At 43.8% G+C, this 23,389-nt stretch overlaps 1 protein-coding gene across 1 annotated transcript in view; it reads right to left on the reverse strand.

Moving 5' to 3' along the window:
• PLPPR4 (phospholipid phosphatase related 4) overlaps positions 1 to 22,348 on the reverse strand; it is a 68,247-nt gene extending 45,899 nt beyond the window's left edge. The window contains exon 1 of the mRNA XM_019531044.1: positions 21,924 to 22,348. Within this exon, the coding sequence (XP_019386589.1) occupies positions 21,924 to 22,001 (78 nt within the window). The 5' untranslated portion in view covers positions 22,002 to 22,348. The remainder of the gene's footprint in view (positions 1 to 21,923) is intronic.
• Between the last annotated feature and the right edge of the window lie 1,041 nt (positions 22,349 to 23,389).

The following is a 23,389-nucleotide window of genomic DNA, read 5'->3' on the forward strand; positions in this document are numbered from 1 at the left end:
TCAAGAAGGGAGTTTCCCATCTTATAAGTGTGCTGCTGGTTACTACTGCCCAAGTGCAGCACACTGCACTTGTCAGTGTTGAAGCACATCCTGTTTTTGCTAGCCCACCCCTGTAACCTATCCAAGTCTTGCTGCAGTCTTTCCCTCCCTACTAGCGTGCTCACCTCATCCCAAATTTTGGTATGATCAGCGAATTTAAACAGGGTGCTTTTCACCCTGTCGTCCAAATCTCTGATAAAGAGATTGAACAGCGCGGGCCCAAGGACCAAGCCCTGGGGGACTCCGCTGCCCACTTCTCCCCAGGTTGAATATGACCCATCCACCATCACCTTCTGAATGCGACCCTTCAGCCAATCTGCAATCCATATTGATCATACAATCTGATCTAAGTTCAGCAAAATCAGTGGAAAGATTCCTATTGGCTCCAAAAGACTTTGCATCAGGAATGTAATAAACAAAGCGAAGAAAAGAATTGGTTAAAATTTGAATAGTGACTTAAAAAATTAGCAAATTTTCATTAAGAAATAATTCCCCTTTTGACCTCTAAAGAGGAGTCTTTATTATTTATATTCCAGGGGACCCACTCTATCAGTTTAGGCATGCAAGAAAATAAAGAAATGGTTCCTACACAAAGATGTTAACAATGTGTGAGCATAGCTAAAAGCTTAGTCAGGAACAGAGTAAAAAGGACAGTGCAGTGCAATGTGAAGGAGCCTTAATTAGTCAATAAGGTCTGAACATTGAGGAATGTACCCCCACACTAGTGGTGGCACTCCCATGAGATGTCTGTTTTCAAAGCCTTTGACTATGTGAGAGGTGAAAGAGTTGGACAGCAGCCTTTCTACTCATCATAGTTTTGTCCTAAATCAAAAGACAGGCAAATGATTACCTTGATAGCCTAAGTCTTCTTAGAAACAGCATTAGTTACCATTTGTTGCAAGTATTGTACAGCTATTGGTAGTAATACTACTGGGAGCTGAGTAATGGTGAAGAATCCCTATTGTCAAAAAGGAAGGGACCTTAGAGAGAAAAAGGACAATGTCCCCCCCCAGTAGCAGAATCGGAGGGACTGACCTCTTTGCCATATTCCTTGGCCTCAAATCCCTTCTTTTTGACTGGAGCACTGTACACATGCTCTTGAGTTATAATTTTTGACCTTCAGCTTTAACTTGCCCAAGATTCTCTGCAATAGTCATTGTATTTGTATCTATTCTTATTTGTAAACCAGGACCTTCACTTCATAATGGTAACATATGAATTGCTATTTTATTGTGGAGTGTTCATGGCTGCCATCTGGCATATCTTTGATATATAGGCTATGAAGAGAATAGGCATTCTAGCTATTTTTCATTAGGGCTACATGAGGAAGCAATTCCATGAATGTGTTAATCATACCTTATTTACTGGAAGCCACTACCCAAGGCCTGAGCCATCATGTCAAGGTCTGAGTAGAAGCTGACTCATATAGCTTGAGGAATTTCACTGGAAATTTGTTGCAAATGCAAGGGCTATGACACTGATTGCAATGCAACTGTCTGTCTGAGCATAGGAACAAGAAATCAGCAGACAGTGAGAATCAGCACGAGTGTGGTATCTGGAGGAAAGCAAGGGACTGTTTGTCGAGCAAGCAGGTGTGATGAGATGAAAAGGCCCTGTGCTCACTAGAATGAGATTAATGCGAGGCTTTAAACCAAATCAGCTCTGCCCTAAGCTGGGGATATCCAGAAATCAGGCAGTTTGCCAGCGAGATGATTCTCCCGGTAGATACAGCTGGGCCTTGAGAAACTCAAACTCAAACTGTCTGTTTGTCTGAAGACTGTACCTGAGCAGAAGATTTGGTCCTGTTGAAAATTGCTGGATGGATCTGTGTAGTTCTTTATTTTCAGACTGGGATGGAGTGCTAAGGCATTGCATCTTATGAGAGGTAGTGGACACCACAGTGTTGAATGAGCAATGCCATTTAGGTCACTGGGGATCTATACAGATGTGAAACAGATGTGAAAACTTCAGAAAGTGAACTTCCTCTGGTTAGTTTTTCCTCCTGTGGTCAGGGGAATGGGACTTTGTATGCGTTCTTTGTAAGTAAACAAGACTGTGCCCATGAAATACCTGCCTGAATATCATTCGTTTCTCTAAACATAAACAATTTGAGAAGGTCCCGGAGACGACTTAGATAGCATTATATTTAATATTTATAGTGTGGTAGCAGATGAAGACTACAATACTGTGTAAGGGTCTGCAAAGATATCTGATAAAGGTCAGTCTTTAGCTAATGGATCTCTCAATTTAAAAAGCTCAACTGTTGAATGAAACAAACAAGAGGGCCATGTAGATTTGGGAAAGACAGGATAACAAATATACTAGAATGGATGTTGTTTTCTGTGAGTCACAACCTGCCTAGTATAATCAGTCTCAATTTATTATAGGATTTTTTGGGAAAAAGGAATGGAGACTTGGGAAGTGTTCTCCCTATTAGTCTACCAGGCTTTAATACTGTGGACATTGCCATGTCATCTGAATGCCTAGGCACTGATTTTAAAAAGCAAAGGAAGTAGACTCTTTCATGTGTGATTCCATTTCTCTCTTGGGGGCAGAAGTGGGAGGTGGAGTACAGATGTTTTTCTTATACGTACATATTGCCATACATCTTTTCTCTTGCTATGACCAGGGGACCTCAATACCCACCTCACTGGCCAGATTCAGCCCATGGAGTTATGTCATCCAGTGCATTGGGCTCCCAATGGATCTGAAAAATTGATAGTGAGGGAGAGGCAACAGTGTTCATTTCAATCTCCTGCTGCCAAATTTCCAGATCCAAGAAGAGCCTGGCAGAATGGATAGTGTGGTCCTGCACACTAGATTGGGTGCACAGGGACAGGTCAAGACAACTGGGGACCTGATCTGGGCACATGGGGCCAGGGCAGACTGGGGCCTAATCTGAGTACATGGGGCCCAACCCTGTGTGTCAGTCCTGCAAAGGATCCAGCTTACATGTCATACCCACTCATCTTGCCCATGGGGCTGAGAGGTTGAGCACCACTGGTTAAGACTAAAGATGGAATCCCTGTTCCATTGAACTCAAAAGCAAAACTGACATGGACTTTAATAGGGCTATGATTTCATCTTAAGTCCTTTCAGTAATACTAAATACTCTTGAGGGTATATGATCAAAAGATATTGAAAAATCAAATATGGCCAGAAGTTTAGACTAAATTCTCCTTACTCTTCTTGGTATCTCAACAACAGAGTCAAAACAAATATGTTAATTACTTTAAAGATACATTTAATACAGTGTAACACATTTCTTTCATGCCTTATTATTTTCAGATATGGGGCCTGACTCTGAACTCTCACATAGGGGAATGCAATCAGTTCTCTGGAATAGTTTCATAGTTAATAGGGTTGGAAGGGACCTGAGCAGATCATCAAGTCAGACCCCCTGTCACAGGCAGGAAGGAATGCTGGGGTCATATGACCCTGGCTAGGTGATTATCTAGCCTCCTTTTGAAGACCCCCATGTTAGGAGCAAGCACAACTTCCCTTGGAAGTTGGTTCCAGATCCTAGCCACCCTGACTGTGAAGTAGTGCCTCCTGATGTCTAGCCTGAACCTACTCTCAGTCAACTTGTGGCCATTATTCCTAGTTACTCCTGGTAGTGCTTGGGGGAACAGGGACTCTCCTGTTCCCCTTGTAAGTTTAGAGACAGCCACCAGATCCCCTTTCAGCCTTCTCTTGTGAAGGCTTAACAGGTTCAGGTCTCACTGACTCTCCTCATAGGGCCTTCCCTGCTCTCACCTGACCATGCAAATGGCCCTCCTTTGGACCCTCTCAGTGCTGTCCACATCCCTTCTGGAGTGCGACACCCAGAACTGGATGCAGTACTCTAACTGCAGCTTGACCAATGTCACATTGAGGGGGAGGATCACCTCCTTGGACCTACTCGTGATGCATCTGTGGATGCATAACAAGGTGTGGTTAGCCTTACTGACCATGTCCTCACATCAGTGGCCCATGTTCATCTTGGAATCAATAATGACTCCAAGATCCTTTTCTTCCTCTGTGTTGTTAAGAAGAAAATTCCCCAGCCTATAGATATGCTGCTGTTCTTTCTCCCTGGGTGAAGTACCTTGCACATGTCAGTATTGAATCCCATCCTATTCTCATCCACCTGCCCCTGTAACCTGTCCAGATCTAGTTGTAGCCTGTCCCTCCCTTCTAGCGTGCCCACATCCCCCCACATCTTAGTGTTATCCGCAAATTTGAACAAGGTGCTTTTCACCCCCTTGTCCAAGTTGCTGATGAAGATGTTAAACAGTGTGGACCTGAGGACTGAGCCCTGGGGGACCCCACAGCCCATGTATCTCCAGGTCGAAAATGACCCATCCACCACCACTCCCTGGGTGCATCCCTGACTAAAACATCCCAGCCAAGTGTCTGTCTAACCTGCTTTTGAAAGTTTCCAAGCATGGAGATTCTACAGCTTCTCTTGGTAGCCTATTCCAATGCCTGACCATTTTCATTCAGAAAATTCTTCCTCAATTTCCAGTCTCAGTTTGCCCTATAGCATCTTGAAGCCATTGGTCTTAGTCCTGTCTTGTAGAGCCAGAGAGAAAAAAAGCCCATCTCTCTATAATCACTCTTCAGGTATTTGATGGCTGTTATCAAGTCCCCCCTCAGTCTTCTCTTCTTCAAGCTAAATAACCCCTAAACTCTTTCCAGCTTCCCTGATATATCTTGCCTCTAAGGCCCCTGATTATTTTTGTTGCCCTGTGCTGGACTCTTTACAAACTGCCCACATCTCTCCTAAAGTATGGGGCCCAAAACTAGTGCTGAATAGAGAAAGATTTACTTCTTTTGATTTGCAAGGATTATTTCCTTTGATGTTATCTGCCAATTTGCTAAGTGTGCACTCAATCTCATCATAGAAATCATTGAAGATGTTGAACTGGATCAAGGACAGACCCATGGGGAACCCCACTTGATATCTCCTCCATACTAAACATTAAACCATTGAGTACTACTCTCTGGGCATGCCTATACTACATGATGCTACATCACCGTAGCAATGTGCTATGGCAATGTAGCATCTGCGGGTGTCTACACATGACCAGCAACTACATAGCGATACACTCCCCCAGTATAGCAAGCTGTTACAATGAAGTAGATGCTAAAAAGAACCATGCACCATGTATATGGTGCAATAGGGGCTGTTACTGCACCATGATTTAGTACCTCCAAAATGAAGTACTAACTCACGGTACAGTAACAATGTCACCAAAGCAACACATGTACAATGATCCAACCACTTACATATCTACCTTACACTACATTTATTTAGTTTGTATTTTCTTGGTTTGTTAATGATGATATCATGAGAAACAGCATCAAAAGCCTTGCTAAAGTCAAAGTAGACTACATCCACTCTTCTCCCCTCATTCACAGAGCTTGTCATTTTATCATAGAAGGAAATCGGATTGGTCAGGCATGGCTTGGTCTCAATGAATCCATGCTGATTGTTCTAAATCACCTTGTTGTCTTCTCGGTGCTTCATGGTCTTATACTAGGCTCTCCAAATATGATCATAGAATCACAGAAAATTAGGGTTGGAAGGGACCTCAGGAGGTCATCTAGTCTAACCCCTGCTCAAAGCAGGACCATCCCAGCCTATGTCATCCTAGCCAAAGCTTTGTTTAGCTGGGCTTTAAAAAAGCTTAAAAAGCTCCAAGGATGAAGATTCCACAACCTATCTGGGTAACCTGTTCCAGTGATTTACTACTCTCCTAGTAAGAAAATCCTGCCTACTATCTAACCTAAACTTCCCGTGCTGCAACTTGAGACTGTTGCTTCTCGTTCTTTCATCTGCCACCACTGAGAACAGTTTAGCTCTGTCCTCTTTGGAACCACTCTTCAGGTAGTTAAAGGCTGCTATTAAATCCCCTCTCAGTCTTCTCTTCTCTAAACTAAATAAGCCCAGTTCCCTCATCCTCTCCCCAGAAGTCATGTCCCTGAGCCCCTGAATGATTTTTGTTGCCTTCTGCTGGACTCTCTCCTATTTGTCCACATCCTTTCTGTAGTGGGGAGCCCAAAACTGAAGACAGTACTCCAAATGTGGTCTCACCAGTGCTCAATAGAGGGGAGTAATCAGTTCCCTGGAATTACTGGCAATACACCTACCAATGAAGCCCAGTATGCTGTTAGCCCTTTCTTGGCAACAAGGGCACACTGCTGGCTCATATTTAGCTTATTGTCTACTGTGACCCCCAGGTCCTCTTCTGCAGAGCTGCTACCCAGCCAGTCAGCCCCCAGCCTGCACTGGTGCATGGCATTGTTCTGTCCTAAGTGCAGGACTTTGCACTTGTCCTTGTTGAACCACATGATAGTTTTTGGCTCAATCGTCCAGTTTTTCTAGGTCACTCTGAATCCTAGCCCTACCCTCCAGCATATCTACTACTCCCTACAGCTTGGTGTTATCTGCAAACTTGCTGAATATTCACTGTATGCCTTCTTCCAGGTCATTGATGAAGACATTGAACAAAACTGGCCCCCAGGACTGGCCCTTGGGGCATGGAAATGGCAGGAGAAAATATTATTTGGGTGGCTGAGGGCCACTGTGGGGCCAGTGCACACTGGCGGCAGAGGACTGTGCAGCGGGGGTACGCTGTGCGTGGTGCTGCAGTACCGAGATGTGGCAGTGACGCTGAATGGCACCGGGCTCTGCAGGATGATGGTACCATGGTGCTGCTGCTGTCACTAGTCACCACAAAATTAGTTTGGGGGTCTAAGTCCCATTAGCCCCAGCCTTCTGCCACCTATGCTGGGGCACTGCACTTGATACCAGCTGCTAACTATTCATCAAGTCATTGATTATTACTTTCTGAGCCTGATCCTCCAGCCAGTTTTCTATTCACCTTACAGTCCATTCATCCAGCCCATACTTCCTTAGCTTTCCTGTAAGCATGTTGTGGTAGACTGTATCAAAAGCCTTGCTAAAATTGAGGTATACAACATCCACTGGTCTCCCCACATCCACAGAGCCAGTCATTTCATCATAGAAAGCAATCAGGATGGTCAGGCATGATTTGCCCCTGTTCCTAATCACCTTCTTCTCCTCCTCCTGTATCTTCTCCTCCTGTATCATTACTAAGGTCACAGGAGCTTACTTTCCTAGCTACACAAAGCACATGGAAGGAAGCAGAAAGGACAGGCATATTAGTTCTGAATCTTTTCACCTGTGCCTTAGCTCCTTTCTGTGGTGGTAGGATTGATTTAACTGCTCTGTTTGACTCTGTGTTCATTGCATGCAGCTCCTTTAATAGCCTTCCCTTGGTGCAAGTCTCTTAGGATCTCCATTTCATGCTTCAGTTTTCTGTTTCTTTTAGGATCATTGGCCTCTCTGCTCAGCAAAAATTGGACAGTGGAGCAAGATAAAGGGGCACTTTCTGCATTCCCATGCAAATTTATGAAACTTCTAGAGTTGAGATGTTTTGATTCCTATTAACCTGTTAGCATGCCAAAATTGACTCCCCTCCCTCTGTGCCAACCTAAAATAGCCTGCAAACTCTAGTTAACTGGGTTCCTTCTTGCACCCTTGCAGTGTTGTGTGCGTTTTTTTTTTCCTTCCCAGACGTCAGGTTCATTTAGCCCATGTTTTTAGTAAACTTGTCTTTTCACCATGGCTAGGTACAGACATTCAAAAAGCTGAGCCTGAATTGATTAAATCTTTGCAGGCTAGTCTAAACTGTGAAGATTGAACTGATTTGCAAGTGAATAGCTATTCATTTTTGATTCCAGAAATGCAGCCACATGTCTGCAGTGGCTCAGGCTAGAAGACAGGGGGTGCTAGAGCAAGCCCTCCCTTCCTTTCAGGCTGGAGGGAAACTGAGCTGAAGTGGAGGGTGGGAGGGGCTGTTTCCAGGCCCTGGTAGGCTGAGTATGACTGGGGAGAGGTTTGACCTGCAGGGACTGCACCCAGGGCCTGCCCTACTTTGCCCCCCTGCTTGTGGCTCAGCACAGCCCAGAACCCTCAGAGCTCCCTTCCCAGCCAGGTGGTGATCCTGCCATGCCTTCCCAGCCAATGGGGCCGGGGTTTTGCTTGGGGCAGCCCCGAAGCAAAGGCCAGATGCGGGGGGGGCAAGATGGAGAGTGAAACGGCCCCAAACCCAGGTGAGGACATGCACAGAAGGAACATGGTGGCAACGGTTCCATCCTGGACATAAGCCCTGCTGAGCAGAGTGATTCATCCTACCTTGCCATGTGTGTCCACAGAGTGCACGGGGGCAACATGTGGGGACTTCTGGAGCACAGCATAAGGTACCACAAATCCTGCTCAGAACCACACGCTGCCCTGGGGAGGGAGGGGTCGAAGCTGGTCCTGGGATGCAACCAGTGCAAGGTGCTCCACTTGCATAGGCCCCACTGCCACTGCTGTTCCTTAGGGCGGAGCGCATGTGGCAGCACCACAGGAAAGTAGGAGCTGCAGGACTCAAGCCTTCCTTGCAACAATGAGCTCCATCTCTGGCCTGAGCAGTGGGAGAAGTGGCTAGAGAAGCACACGCTGCCCTCCAGGCTCAGGGCAGGAGCTGTGGCTGCCCCCACCTCCAGGTCCATGTTGGATTGTGGCTGGACTGGGACCTGGTTGCACTGGGGCTGCCCCACTTCTGGCAGGTCCTGGCCACACACTGCACACAACTCCACCCCTACCACTGTCAGCTCCGGCAGTTCCCAGGGCTTCAGCACGGTTGTGCCCCATACTCCACCCAGTATGTGGCAGACACATCCTGCCATGTTGCACACCTGGCCTAGCCCAGCCTGGCTGCCAGTTTTCTCCCTGCCTAGCTGCTCTCTTCCCCCCCCACACCCAGGGCTGGGGTTTTGTTTGGGGCAGCCCAGGAGGAAAGGCCAGATGCGAGGGGCAAGATATATATATATATATAACATAACCACTCGGAACAGCCAACAGGAAGGGGGAGGCAGCAGGGAGGGAGGGGAACGGGGAGCGGAGGCAGGCGGATGCAGGCCAGGTGGAGCAGTCTGGGCAGATGCTGTGTAGGGCAGGGTGGTGTACAGGGCTGGATGCAGAGTGGTGGGGGGGTGCATAGCTAGATGCAGAATGGCTTCAGTGCAGGGTGGTGGGTGATGAAGCTCTGTACCCACCCCCACCATTTTTGACGTGCAGTTTGCTTATATATGTGTGTGTGTGTGTGTGTGTGTAAGCATGTTAAGAGTGGGGGGGGGCAGGTACGGAGCTTTGCCACTTGTCACACCACACGGCCGCTGCCACCCACCACCCTGCACTGAAGCCATTCTGCATCTAGCTGTGCCCCCCCATACCCTCCTCTCACTCTGTGTCTGGCCCTGTGTACATATATATAAGAGAAAGAGTTAAGTTTTTTTCATATTCCCGGAGTGTAGACTTTAAGAACAATGCCAAAAATCATGACAGTTGGCAACACTGGATACTACATTCAATCAGGTTTATCTTAAACCAGTTTCAACCATTTTGAAACTTTTTTATGTGCACTGAACTTCTGTTCTGTTACAGGTTTAAATCAGTTTCTGATCACTTAAGTTAGTTTATACGTAACGTCTGTCCCTAGCCCATGTCTCCCTTTGCAGGAACTAGTTATAGAGACTGGATGTGAAGGGAGTAATTTTTTCTTTCTACTTGAGTCTACTAACTCACAATTCACAAGATCAGGTGCCACAAAAACATATTCCCATCGCCATTTTACAGACTAAGTTATTCCCATATCTAGGTTTGATTGTAGACAGGTAATTGACCTACTCTGCTGCTCCAATTAGTATTACTTTAGAAACAAATATTTTTCAGTACTAACATAACTTTTTTTATTATTTATGAAGACTCTAGCTTTGTCTAAAATATTAATTCTAAAGCCTCTCCTATGAGTAAGACAGAGAAACAATTTGGTACACAAATAATAAAATTCTTATTTACTTAAAGGAAGGAATTTCAGTTGCCCAGTAATTCTATGAGAGCATGAATAAAAATATTTAATTTTGACATCATTATAAGAGGCATCTAGCACATAAAGAAGACACAGAAACTGAAAATTATTTAAGCTGACAGTTTGAGGTGGAATAGTCAAAATACTTTGAAAGTTAACTTTTAAAAAGAGGTTCTGGAGTTAGAAACAGATGAAATCTCTAACTGAAAAATCTACAATATGCTAAACAATATTAGAAGCAAAGGAGTTCTGTGCATGCCTTCAAATATAACACTTGTTTTAAAACAACAGCAACCAATGGGGCTTAGTAATTTTCTTCTCCATTGCTCATATGGCTTCTTTTGTATCAAGTGATGAAACGTTACAGTTAGTCAAGCATACCAACATTTGAAAAGGCTGGTTGGTTTGGGGTTAGTGTGTTGCCAAATTTCAGTGAGACTTCCTCAGAATAAATCATGTTTCAGTTAGTGATGCAAGTGTCATTCTTTGAATAAAATATTCTTCTTAGTTAACCATTCATAATCACATAGATTCCCTAAACCTCTTCAAACAGTTCTTAGTTCCCTGTTTTCTCTTCAGTCCATAATCCCCACCCTAATACTTGCGCTCCTCCCCACCATTCTGCCCCCTCCCTCATAAGCCAAATTCTGGAGTGTTCAGCCCCTTCCATTGTTAGAAGAGTTCAGTGCAACTCCCATAAGAGACCTATATAAGGCCCAGTTTATAAAGTGGCCATGAATTCATTTAGGCTGGAAAGTAAATGGCTTTTATCGATCAGAGGCATGATGTTCTGCAGTGGGAGTGAGTCCCTTCTGGTACTAAGCTGGGAAATAGATCCATTTCCTTTCATTTGATACTAAGGTCAGACTTCCTCTGACTACTTATATACACGCTTGATTATCACACAGATTCCCTTGTGATGGAGGGAAGGGAGTAGGGCACCTTGTGTTACCAGCTATTCAGGCTCTGGAATGAGCAGGGGTGAAAATTGCAGATTGCACATTTTGCAGTTCTCTCACTCCATGTAGTCACAGCAGCATGACCCAGTACCCTCTTTTACTCTCATCGGTTGGTAGAGAGGCTGGCAGGATGAAGGCTCTGTATCAGAGTTGGGCAAAATGGTGGATCTGGCTGGTAGCTGGACTCCATTTCCCAGCAGCCCCTGCCTGTGTTGCTGTGGCCAGTTTCTATGGAGACCCCGGCAACCTGGCATTGTGATGGTGTGAGCCCAGGTTTCCATGGAGACTAGCCCCAGCAGGACTGGCAGGGTGCCCAGCTGGATGGGGAGCTGCTCTGGGACCAGGGCTGGGGCCAGGACTGAGATCTTCTGGTGGTGACAGTGTGGTCTGGAGCCAGGGCAGAGCTGCAATCTGCTGCCTGCATACCCCTGCCCAGGTTGTGTGGGCAGCAGAACATAGCTTTACCCTGGTGCCAGACCATGCTGTCACCGCCACAAGATCCTAACCTCAGAGCAGCCTCCTGCTCAGCCATGCACCCTGCCAGAGATGCTGGGGCCTGTCTCTGTGGAAACATGTGCCCATGCTGTAATGGTACTGCTGCTGCTGGGGTCTCCATGGAAACCGACTGCAGCAACACAGGAAGAAAATGGAGTCTACTGCAGGCCTGATCCGGCCTGCGGGTTGGACTTTGCCCACCACTGCTCTACATGGTGCATTCATCATGCACTCCTTTAGTGCTGGTGAGATGCAAGAAGGCCTGGTTGCTTGTTGTGACAAGTTCAACCCTTGGTAGTAGCTTCCTGAATGAACTGCCTCTGTCTCTGTCTCAGTAGTTTCTTAAATGGAAAGTAGCTGCCTTGGTCTCAGTTTGAGAAGGAGCTGAAAATATTAAGAAGCTGACCTCTCTGCATCATCTCTCTTCTTTGTAGGGGGAGAAAAATGCAAGATGGCAGGCCATCATTTGTAAAGGAAGAGAAATGTAAGGTGGGCTGGTCATTAACACAATTTCAGAAACAAAACTAACTCTTGCCTAGCAGGAACACACCGGAGAGTCAGCCACCGAATTTTGGTGGAGCTTAGCAGCCGGTTCACTTGGATACATCTCTAACTTAACTGGCACTTTTCACATAAAAAGATGTGTGAGAGGAGTGAGGCTCCAGTATCTTCTACTTCCTCGACCTCCTGTTGAAGATGCTTGTTCTTTTCATTCCTCAGAGTTGGTCTTCATATCTAGCCTGGAAAGTGTCAATTGGCACCACATTTTCCACTAGGAAAGACAAGTTTCTCTCCGCTAGGACCAAATTAACAAAATGATTGTGTGAGCCCCTGCAGCTCACCAGTGTTTCAGAATTTCTTTGTAGTGAGACTGAATTTAAGCTACCGAGAAGAAACTTTACTTAATGAAAGGAATCCCCTCTATTGTGTCTCCCAAAGACATTAGTGTTTGATTCTTAAAATAGTATACAGCAAATGTCCTGTCCCTAAGACAAAAGAGTCAAACCTATAATCCTCACACAAATTAACCACCAGACTCCAATAGAAAATACATATACCTCCAAGTCATGCCGACGTAAGGCTTGCAGGGTTCCCTGCATATAATTTTAATGTAGGTGTAACATGCATGGCTGAATATTTTTTTTTAAATCCATATCTGACTGAAAGATAATACTATACACACATCTGACATTTCAAACAGTTCTGTCAGTATACATTAAAAGTGAGTGAAATCAAGGTGTCTGGTCCTAAAATAGTCTGAAAATCCCCAATATATTAATTTAAATGGGACCTGACAATACTCAGCACTTTACAGAACTGAAACCTAATTGTTTACATGTCTTCTACAAGACCAACTACAACAGACACTCTGATAAGAAACAGAAGTGGAGCAATACTCAAAGAAATGATCTCAAATATAATTCTGACTGTATCATATACTGTTTGTATTTTAGGAATGACTACGAAAAGAAGACCCCTAGATACATATGGAGGTTCCCACTTACACACCACAAAAGATAAGAAACAAATATTATTATGTTGTAATTATGTTCTCTGAGATGGTTTCCTTTCTCACCCCACCCACAGTTAAGCAACTGATATATGAAATATTCTGCCACTAGATCTAAAGTGACAAAATGGAGAGGCTAGATTTTCAGATGCTGTTTAAACCTATGGAACTATTTGGATTTATGGCAACTCCGGATCTAGTCTAACAGTGGGTGAAATCTTGGCCTTTGGAATCCAATCACAAAACTTTTATGACTTCTTTGTAATAGAAATTTACCTTCTGGGCTTGATACTCCTCTCCCTTATACCACTTTTCACTGGTGTAACTCACTGGCTTCAGTGGTGCTACATCTTATCTGTGCAAATGAGTAGAAAACTGAACTCACTGTATTTGATCTTGTACATGCTAATCTAACAAACAAAACCAGGATTGAATGCCTTCATTTAAGTCAACAGCACCATTCACATGGCTCCATGGAGTGAGGATTTCACTCAAGACTTTTTGATGTTGGAGTGTATGGGTGAAGAAAAATCATCTAGAATCATTGCAAAATAGGTCTGGAAGGGATCTCAGGATGTCAGCTCTTCCACCCCCTGCTTTAGGTTTGATCACACCTGTCTAAACATTTCCAGAGAAGCGTTTGTCCAACCCAGAGATTCTCAGTCTTTTTAGACTTGAAGTATTCTTCCCTAACTTTCATGAATTCCATTTCAAAAACAAAGTTATTCATTACAGTGCTTACCTCCTTGCAGAGGGGCTGGGTAGTGGGGGCGAGGGGCCAACTAGGGATGAGCCTGCAGTTATCTGCTTATTTCCTCACATATTCCTTATTCACAAACAACTCAGAGAATCCTTCAGAGGATTTCACAGCTACAGCGACCAGGTTGAGAGTCGTTGGTTTAACATATTAAAGTCTTCCAAGTGTAGAGATTCTACCACCTCTCTAAGTAATCTGTTGAAGTGTTGTGTTGGATAGACTAGAGGGCCTCTGTTAACCTGGCACCCCTTAATTAGATCCCTAAGTGTTTTGCTTCTGGCAGTGCCATTGGTAATTGTTATTTTAATAGGAATATGCATACACCACCAGAAAAACTAAATTCAAAGATTCATCAGAAGGGAATTGACTTTTGCCGTGATAAACCCAAGAGCAATGAGTCTTGCATTTCACAACTTCATTCTTTATATTTCTATTCTTTATAACCTAACATTTTATATTTTATAGCTTAAAATCGGCTTATAATATTATATATTTTATAAATGCATTTATTCCCTATATATTCATACAAGTATAATATATTTATATTTAATGTTAGTCCATACAAACAACACTATCACAAAAAGAAGAAAATTGGTAGGATGTTAAATAGGCTAGAGGCCATGTGTCCCCAACATTGTCTTGCTAAAGCTTCAACAAAACTTTGGTTTAACAAGGCCTCAGTTTCTAGCAGTTATCCTTCCCCCTTTACTCACCTTTCTTAGTTTAACAAAGTGTCTGCTTCTAATCAAGCTCTCCACTTCCCTTTCAGGCTTAGTTTAGTTGCCAAAAATATAATGAACAAGGAGTTTCAAGGCTCTTACAAATGGTACCTGGAAGATGATAAATTAAGTGACATATCTTCCAGGAAGATAGAGAAGTTTGAAGGAAAGGTAAATAACAAATTTGTGTACACACCAAAGTAGTGAAATAGAATACTCTTGCATGGGTATCTGTGTGGTACCTGGCAATTGGTTCTCTTATGCAGTCATTAGAATCTGATTGTTTTCTATAGTTATTTAATGTATAACAATGGTATAAAAGAATTGTTCTACCACACTTCAGATGTGTAACCCCTGTGTACTTCCCCTCTGCTAGCTGGTCTAATCAGCCAGCCAACAGTGATTCAAGGCTTCTAGTTATGGTCACTCTGTTGTTTCTTTAAGTTTAAAAAGTACTATGTGGAATAAACCAGGGACAAAAATGAACCATGCAGGGCTAGGGCACAGCCAGTCCATCTACTTGCAATTTGTTTATCACCCTCATGGTGAGAAAGTGCTTCCTAACATGCAACCTAAAACTCCTCTGTCACAATTTAAGCCTGATGCTTCTTGTCCTGTTGACTGATATAATTGATAGCAGTCAGTTGCTATCCTTTTTATAACCACCCTTTATGCGTTTGACGACTATTATCAATTCTATCTTCAGTCTTCTCTTCTCCGGACTAAGTAATGCTAGTTCTTCCAACCTTTTCTTATAAATCATGTTTCCTAGAACTCTAATAATTTTTATTGCTCTCCACTGGAATCTTCCCAATGTCTCTATATCATTCTCGAAGGGCAGTGAATAAAACTAGACATAGTACTGCAGGTAGTCTTCACCAGTGGAAGAATTTCTTCCCTTGACTTACAGGTGATATTCTTATTAATAAAACCCAGTATGCTATTGGCTGTTTTTTTTTCTTTTTTGCAAAAAGAACACTGATGATTCATATTCAACTTTAGACCCTAGGTTCTTTTCCTGAAGTGCTGCAACCTAGCCAGTTGTTCCCCAGTTTATATTTGTGGATTTGATAGTTTGGTGCTAAATGCATGACTCTGAATTTGTCCTTATTGTATTTCATTCAATTAATTTTGGACCATTTTTTCACTGTGTGAAGGTCATTCTGAATTCCAGACCTATCCTCCAGATTGTTTGCATCTCCATCCAGCTTGATGCCATCTGAGCATTTGCTAACAGTCCCATCCTCCAGGTCATTAATGCCCAACCTCTGGGCAACCCTACTTAATATCTCCTCTAAGTTAGACATTGAGTCATTGGTGACTACTCTTTGGGTATGTACATGTCGTTGTATGGTGATGTTGCTATGGTATCATGCTTTAGTACTTCCTTTTGGAAGTACCAAAGCATGATGCAGTACAGATAGGTACTGCGCCATGTATACAGCACATGGTTAAATTTCACCACTATGTCACCATAGCAGCATGTTATACCTGGGAGCGTGCCATTTTGGTGATGTAGCTGGTGATCATGTGTAGACATATGTGATTGCTATGTTGTCATAGTATGTCATACAATGACATAGTGTGTCACTACATCACTGTAAGGTGATGTGTAGATGCACCCTTTGAGTACAATGGTCCAACCAGTTATGCATCCACCTTAGTTTACTGATGAGAATGTCATGGGAGGAAGTGTTGAAAACTTGCTACGGTTGAGGTATATCTCATTCACTGCTCTCCTCCAAGACCTTTTCTTGAAACAATTCTAATAATTTCATCATGCGTAAATACATTTGTCAATGCAGTTTCCACAGATATCAGCACTACCAGACAACCCACTCTGCCTTGTATCTTAATTATGCCAACCCTCTGAGGAACAGGGAGTCTATAACCCTGGAAGTTTTCCAGATTCATGCTGAAAATGTGAGATTCCAAACAGGATCTCCCTAACTGTTCCATTGTTACTGAATATACTCATAATGCTAAAGAGATGCCATCAGCTAAGCAGAGAGCGGAACCTATCCCAGGAATCACCACAAACAGTTTCAATGGCTAATATCTTCCTGAAGCTGATAGAGCCTTTATTATAGAAATAACCTTCCACTAGAGCAGATACAAGCTTAATTTTTCCCAGTTGTCTTGTTTCCCTCAGAAATGAAAAGGAGATTCTAATTATCCACTCTATAGAACTGTGAAATGCCATAAGCAGAATTAAGAAATAAGGCAGACCAGATTGCCTGGTAGTGCTGATTACTACAGACTTCCGGTTAGTACTGATGCATAAGGCAAAACTAAATTTATCTAACTCATGTGCTTTGATCAGTGTTTCTTCAAAGTGTAAAACTTAGTGCCACAAAATACTTATTTTAGAAAGTTTAAAAATATGCTTGAAAACATTCTTATGACCCGGGCAACAATCCATCAATCCATCACTTATTTATGAATGATGAAAATCGTAAGCGTTCATTAATGCTGTAGTTAATGGTAATTCATTAATGATAGAATTTTGTATTGATGTTATATTCTTACATTGTATTTAATACATGCCCTGTGTTTGCTCTCCTGGTATTTTCTGTCTGTGGCCTATACACCATTGCTGATACTCTTACTCTTTTCCCTATTTTTAGATTTCCTTCTCTTTTATCACTGCTAATCCATGGGCTTGATTCTCCCTTTGGTTACACCTGTGCACATTTGGAATAGCTCCAGTGAAGGGAATGGACTTGCACTGGTATAAAATGGATGCAAGAGGAGAAGCTGGATCTCTACCACTAGCAAATGAAGCTAAATATCATTTGAGCTCATGGGGTAGGGATAGAAGTTACACATAAACCAGTTTAAGTGATCAGAAAGGCTAGGGATAGACATTCAAAAACCCTGAGCCTGAATTGATTCAATCTTTGCAGGTTGGTCTAATCTGACTAGGTTGAATCAATTGGTAACTAGACAGATATTCTCTATGGACTGAGAAAATTCAGACACATGCCTGAAGTGGCTCAGGCTAGAAGCTGGGGGGTGGGGGTGGTGTGTTAGAGCAGCCCTCCCTTGCCTTCCAGAGTGCTGAGCCAGGGGTGGGTTGGCCAAGCCCCCGCAGGACCTGTGGTTAGGGAGGTCTGGCTGCACCATCCCAGGCTTTTCCCCACTGGCTGCTCAAGTGGCAGGGGTGTTGCCAGCCCCCTGCTAGCACTCTGAGACAAGGGGTTGGGGGGAAAGCATGAATTAATTGATGATATAGAGCTTTTCAATGTCCCTCTCCCTGCTTCTTTATACTGTCTGCAGCAAATTGACAGGCAAGCAATCCAGCAGGGAGCTGATAACAGTTTTTATTGTCCCATCAGCAAAACAATAGCCTCTCTCCATTAGTTCAAACTCTTCTTAAACAGCTTACCAGCTGACCTGTTGATTCGCTCCAAAATGCCCTAAGCAGTTACTGTTCTGTCTGCCTGTCCTAGTGAAATTGGAGACATGCACACAGACATCTCTCGGCGTAGTTAGCATACCGTGGGGCTGGGGTCTATGCTGTGGGAGCTAGGAGGGAGGGAAGAGGAGATCCCTGCTTCAGTAGCAAGCAGAGAGCCCCACACAGCCCAGAGAGCATGCTGGGATGCTGGGGGAGTCTAGTTTGTCTTAAAATAGCAGGGGGTCTGGGACAGACATTGCATAAACTAGTAGGGCTGTGTGAATTTTGCCGGGTGTTTCGTTTTGAAGCTGTTTCCACATGTTTTGAGCTCAAAACAGCAAAATCAAAATGAAACAAAAGGCTTTGGAACACCTTCGAAACAAAGTGAAGGCACTTGAAATGTTTTGAAAGTTTTGAAACATTTTGAGTTTTGGAGCCAGGCTTACTTGGCTTCAGTGCTGGTCCCAGGCGTCTGTCATCCGACACACAGATCTGGAGGCCTGTACCCTGAGATGAGTCTGGCACAGCCCCACAGCCCCCATATCTGCATGCTGGATGACAGGAAGCTGCCTCTGCTGGCAAGCGTCATGAGTTTTGCTTTCAACAGTTTGAGATGCCATTTCCCAGAAGCCTTCACACCCACCTCCTTGAAACTTGGCAGGCTTCATGCCTTCAGAAGGGGCTACCATCCCTACAATTTTCATCCAAATCAGGCAAGCAATGACAAAGTTTTAGGCATTGTCATGATTCCCCGTTATGACCTATGGGTGAAATGTTGAAATGTCGAAACAGTGAAACAGGTTTAGTTAAACAAAATGGAACAGTGTTTCAAAACAAAACGAAACAACAAAAGAAAACACTGTCCCTTCGAAATGGTGAAATGGACATTGAAATTAAATGGTGCTGTTTTGCACAGCCTTATAAACCGGTTTGGGCCAAATCAGTTAATTCTGATACTACATTCAACCAGGTTTATCTCAAACTGGTTTCAGCCATTTTCAAACTCTGTGTTCTGTCTGTTCTGTTACAGGTTTAAACCAGTTTTTGATCACTTAAACTGGTTTATGTGTAATGTCTGTCCCTAGTCAAATTGGTTTAAACCTGTAACAGACCAGAAGTTCACTGCACATAAACCAGTTTCAAAATGTCTGAAACAGGTTTAAGTTAAACCTGACTGAATATAGTATCAGACTTACCTGAGCTGGGTCAAACTGGTTTCTGAAAGTTCTGTCCCAGACCTCTCCCTGGTTCAGGGTCCCCCAGTATCCCAGCATGCTTTTCAGCCCAGGGCTGGACTGAGCTGTGTGCTCCAGAGAACAGGGCTGGCCCTGCCCCTCTTCTCCCTAGCTGGAGCAGTGGGGGTTGGCTGAAAAGAGGGTGGGGGAGGGCAAGTCCAGCTGGGGATGCAGCCCAGTCCGTAAGGGGAGAGGGAAGGTGGAGACTGCTGGCAAATCCTGGCTGGGGCCAGGGCAGTGGGGGGGGGAGGGGGCATTAAATACCCCTTCCTCTGCTTATGCTTATTGCCAGCTGTGACTGTAGACTACAAATCCCAGAGGCACTCTGAGCAACCTTGCAGAGTCCTGCTGTTGTAATTCTGGACTGCAAATCCCAGAGACCTTGGGGGCAGCAGGAAGAGGAAGCAAACATACAGCTCATGGTGGATATGTGCCAGAGAGTTGTTCTGTAGCACCCCCAGCTTCTGGCCTGAGCCACTGTAGGCAATGTGGCTTCATTTCCCGAATTAAAGGTAAATGTCTGTTCACTTCTGTTTCAATTTAATCTCTGCATTTTAGACTAATCTGCAAAGACTAAATCAATTCAGGCTGTCTGTACTTGGCCATAATGGTTTTATGTGGTGTGTAACATCACACATTCCCTTGATTCACACTGATTATCTGAGATCAAAATCAGGCCCATAATTATTTCCTTCAAATGAACCATCAATAGACATGTACCTTAGCTTCCCAAATTCTTGTGTAAATCCTGCTGGGTAAAATACTAGAGGTAAAGACTCTATTTTTATTTGTTCTGTGGCCTATCAATGAACATAAGTTATCTTGTTCTTCTTTGCCTCTGTGGATTACTCCTTAGGTTTTGGGATTTCTATTTCCTTCCTTTTCCTAGACACTTTTCTGGACCCCCTCCTTTTTCCTAGTTTCTCCCATAAGAACATTTCTTAGTGATCAGATTAGAGGTGCTGAATGTGTGATGCACTATAGCACAATCTAGGTATTCCTCCACCTATCTCACCTGTAGAACATACCTGCTGGATTGGGGCTATCCAGAACACAGAAGGAGGTACCATCTTTTATCCATTAGCTGAACTTAAGTCCCCTTTATAGAATAAACTCTGACTGACTTGCTTAGGGTCTCATACAGAATCTGCACTAGTGTTAGAAATGTACTTTTTCCTGTGAGAACTGTATGCTGTCCTCTGTCTTAGGCTAATGCCTTAATCACAAGCAATCCTTGTGAAGCAGTGGAGTAATTATGTGGAGAGTGGGCCCAGCAGAAGCCTTTTCTCAGTGGGTGAATTTCACAAAGTAGGCCTAACTCACAAGAAGACATGTCTAACTTCTTTTTACATAATGTTCCCACCTAATATTTTTTTCTATTCAAATATTCAGCATGGTATTGTTTTGTTTCCCTGACCCAGGCAACTGCTGGGAGCTTTTATGGAAAGGTAGTGACTTTACCACAATGTACAAGTGCCTCTCTTATGCTTTCCTGTCTTCCTAAAAAACCTTAGCAGCTCTCTAAATCCTTCTGAACAAAATAAGATATTTGTTTTAATATATTCTGGCAAGATTTTTAATAGTGCTATTCAGGCTTACAGTTATAATTAACTCTTACACCCCTTTCCCCCCCACCATTATTTTAGCTTCTACACATACAGTATCTTCACAACACCTCTGTTGGACAAGTGCCCTCCTCCTTTTACAGATAGGGAAACTAAGGCACAGAGGCTGAATGACTCAATTACTGCCCTGCTGTGAAAGGCATCATCAAAAGCATGTTGTGTTAGCATCTGTGTGCAACACGCATGAGTGAGAGATGTCACTGCTCTTTTATCAAACACATAAATAACATACTGATTTCTGGAAGCTGAAACCCTGTTTGCTCTTGCTCAGCTACAGACACTTACAAGTGAATGTCACCACTGTCAAAAGCAATATGCCAGTTCTGAGCCTGTGAAATTGTAACTTTACCTGGCACCAACAGAGCAGCCATAACATGTTTCAATCTTTAAATAAAGAACCTAATGGGAACCTTTTGCTTTTTCAAAATATAAGCATGCATTTCTAGGTAAACATCTGTTAATGCAACATGATTATCCAGGCAGGTTCCTGGGGACTGATGAAGGCAAAGGACTGTTTTTTAAATTTAAAATCATTTTAATTTTTCAGAGCAATTCTTTAGCAACATGAATTCTGTGTCATCAAGATAATACTCGCAATGTGCTTGCACATACACTCCTGTCTGAAATATGTCTTCCTGTGTCTTCCTGTTGAGATTATGCTGTGTGTGTGATATGATTTCTATTAGTTGCTGCTCTATTTGCAAAAAAACATTATTCTGGAAGGAAGAAGTTCATTTTACATCAGTTATTATCGTGTCCTAATATGGATTTTATTTAGGCAAAGCATCACCTACACATTTTATATTAAACAATTCTGAAAGGCTTCCACATAGAATGAACTCTAGCTTTAGAGACGAAAAGAACATATTTTCCCATGAATTCTCAGATGATGCAGAGCTGGTTTCAAGAGCAGCCACGAATTGCACATATATTTATTACAAGCAAAGCTTAATTTTAACCTTTGGAATCTACAGGCTCCTAGATATCACAGACATACACTAATAGTACATCTTCACAGAGGTATGAAACATAGTAACATACTCAAACACATACATAATACACACAGACACAATATTTCCTCAGTCAGACTCAGTATACAGTGACAATGTACTATTCATCCTCTGCCTATTAACCTGGGCAGTGATTAATACAGGAATAGGGGAGTGAACAAATAGGCTAGCTAAGAACATGAGTTCTTCTAAAATGTATCTGCATTATGCTAAAATGGAAGGGAGACAAACTTAGGCTCTTCACTCACCTCCACAAAATAAAAGCAAGGCAATAGGGTGACGCTGTCCTTGGTTACTTTGCTTTTTTGCCTCTCTTTTGCAGACATGCTTGCTCAGGAGGTGAGCTGGGCTCTTCTTTCAGGATGCGTGAGTGTTTTTTCCTCTCCCCCAAGTCCTGGCTCCTAGTGCTGATGTCACATTCCCCAGAGGCACCTCTGGCGTGTGCAGCAGGAAGCTTCCCCCTTTGCAGCAATTCCCCTTGTGCCAGGCACAGGCAGCCCAAAGCCTCTTCTCTGCGAGAGATTTTCTTTCCTCTCCCAATGCTGTTACAATGGCTTCCCTGCTTAGCACACAGTCCTGCTTTCTATGCATTAGCAGACCCACTGCACTTACAATCCTGAAGCTTCTTACAATATTCATAGGCTTGACGTCAAGAAACCTACTCCATGGAAAGTGGGAAGGGGCCCTGTTTTCCCACAGGAGGAGGAGAGAGTGCTCCTGCCACCTTAACCCCTTCACTCCTGGATTCATTATTTTGGAGCTTTCAGGAAGGAAGGGGAGGTCAGCTGGGTCACAGGACAAAGAACTATGTGTTGGTGTTGGCAGAATTCAGTGGAGAGGGGCAGGAGCGGGTTGTGAAGCAGGAAGAGCAGGGTGCAGTAGCGAAGGGCCAATGAGATTCCTGGGAAGCCAGTAGTGGAAGGTCTGTAGGAGGTACTGAAAGGGAATAGACAGGTGGGATGGAGATAGTGGCTTCTCCCCTCTCTCAGGTAGGCACAGCAGTGGTTTTCCAGCCCTCCCTGCTGTAGGGCTGAAAGTAGATACAGCAGTTCTCTCCTCTCCTGTAGCCCATGGGGACAAAGGCACTTCATGTATGGGTGAACCATAAGACTGCATTATTCCTCCCTTCCTCCTGGAAGCAGGAACCTGAAAGTGTATATGTGTCAAAAACTCACTCAAAGCCAAGGGGTCTGAGAGCAGTACATTTCATTCAGGGCAGGAGTACTACATGACCAGCAGTGTGTAATTTGAGCCACTGCACAACACAACAGTCAGGTCCAGCTGGCTGTTGAGAGCCCCCCACACTGATAACTCAGCTGCTGACAGATCTGAACATCATTGGCTGGGAGGAGTTGAGTGTGCAGTGCAGATAATGAATGGGATGGAGCTGCAGAAATAGTTATCTTTCCAAGAGGATGCTTGTATACACAAAGTAATAGCCTGAAATACATATTCCCATACTCCCAGGTGGACACTTCTATTCCATAGAGTGCATTGTGGCAGGTTAGCTAAGGGCCTTGTTACACCTTATAGTGTGAGCTGCATGAAAGATGATTGGTGTTAGTGCTAACTTGAGTTTGGAGCAGTCCCACTACAGGCCAGCAGGGCTGGAGGACTGAAAGGTAAGAATCCCCCCCTCCCATTCTGAGCTTCCCTCCTGCCCCTGGGACTCCCCCCCCCAACCCTTGGGGTTTCCTCCTGCCCACCCTGTTCC

The sequence above is a fragment of the Crocodylus porosus genome, unplaced genomic scaffold (assembly GCF_001723895.1).
Source record: "Crocodylus porosus isolate Cpor-Errol unplaced genomic scaffold, CroPor_comp1, whole genome shotgun sequence".
Taxonomy (NCBI): domain Eukaryota; kingdom Metazoa; phylum Chordata; order Crocodylia; family Crocodylidae; genus Crocodylus; species Crocodylus porosus.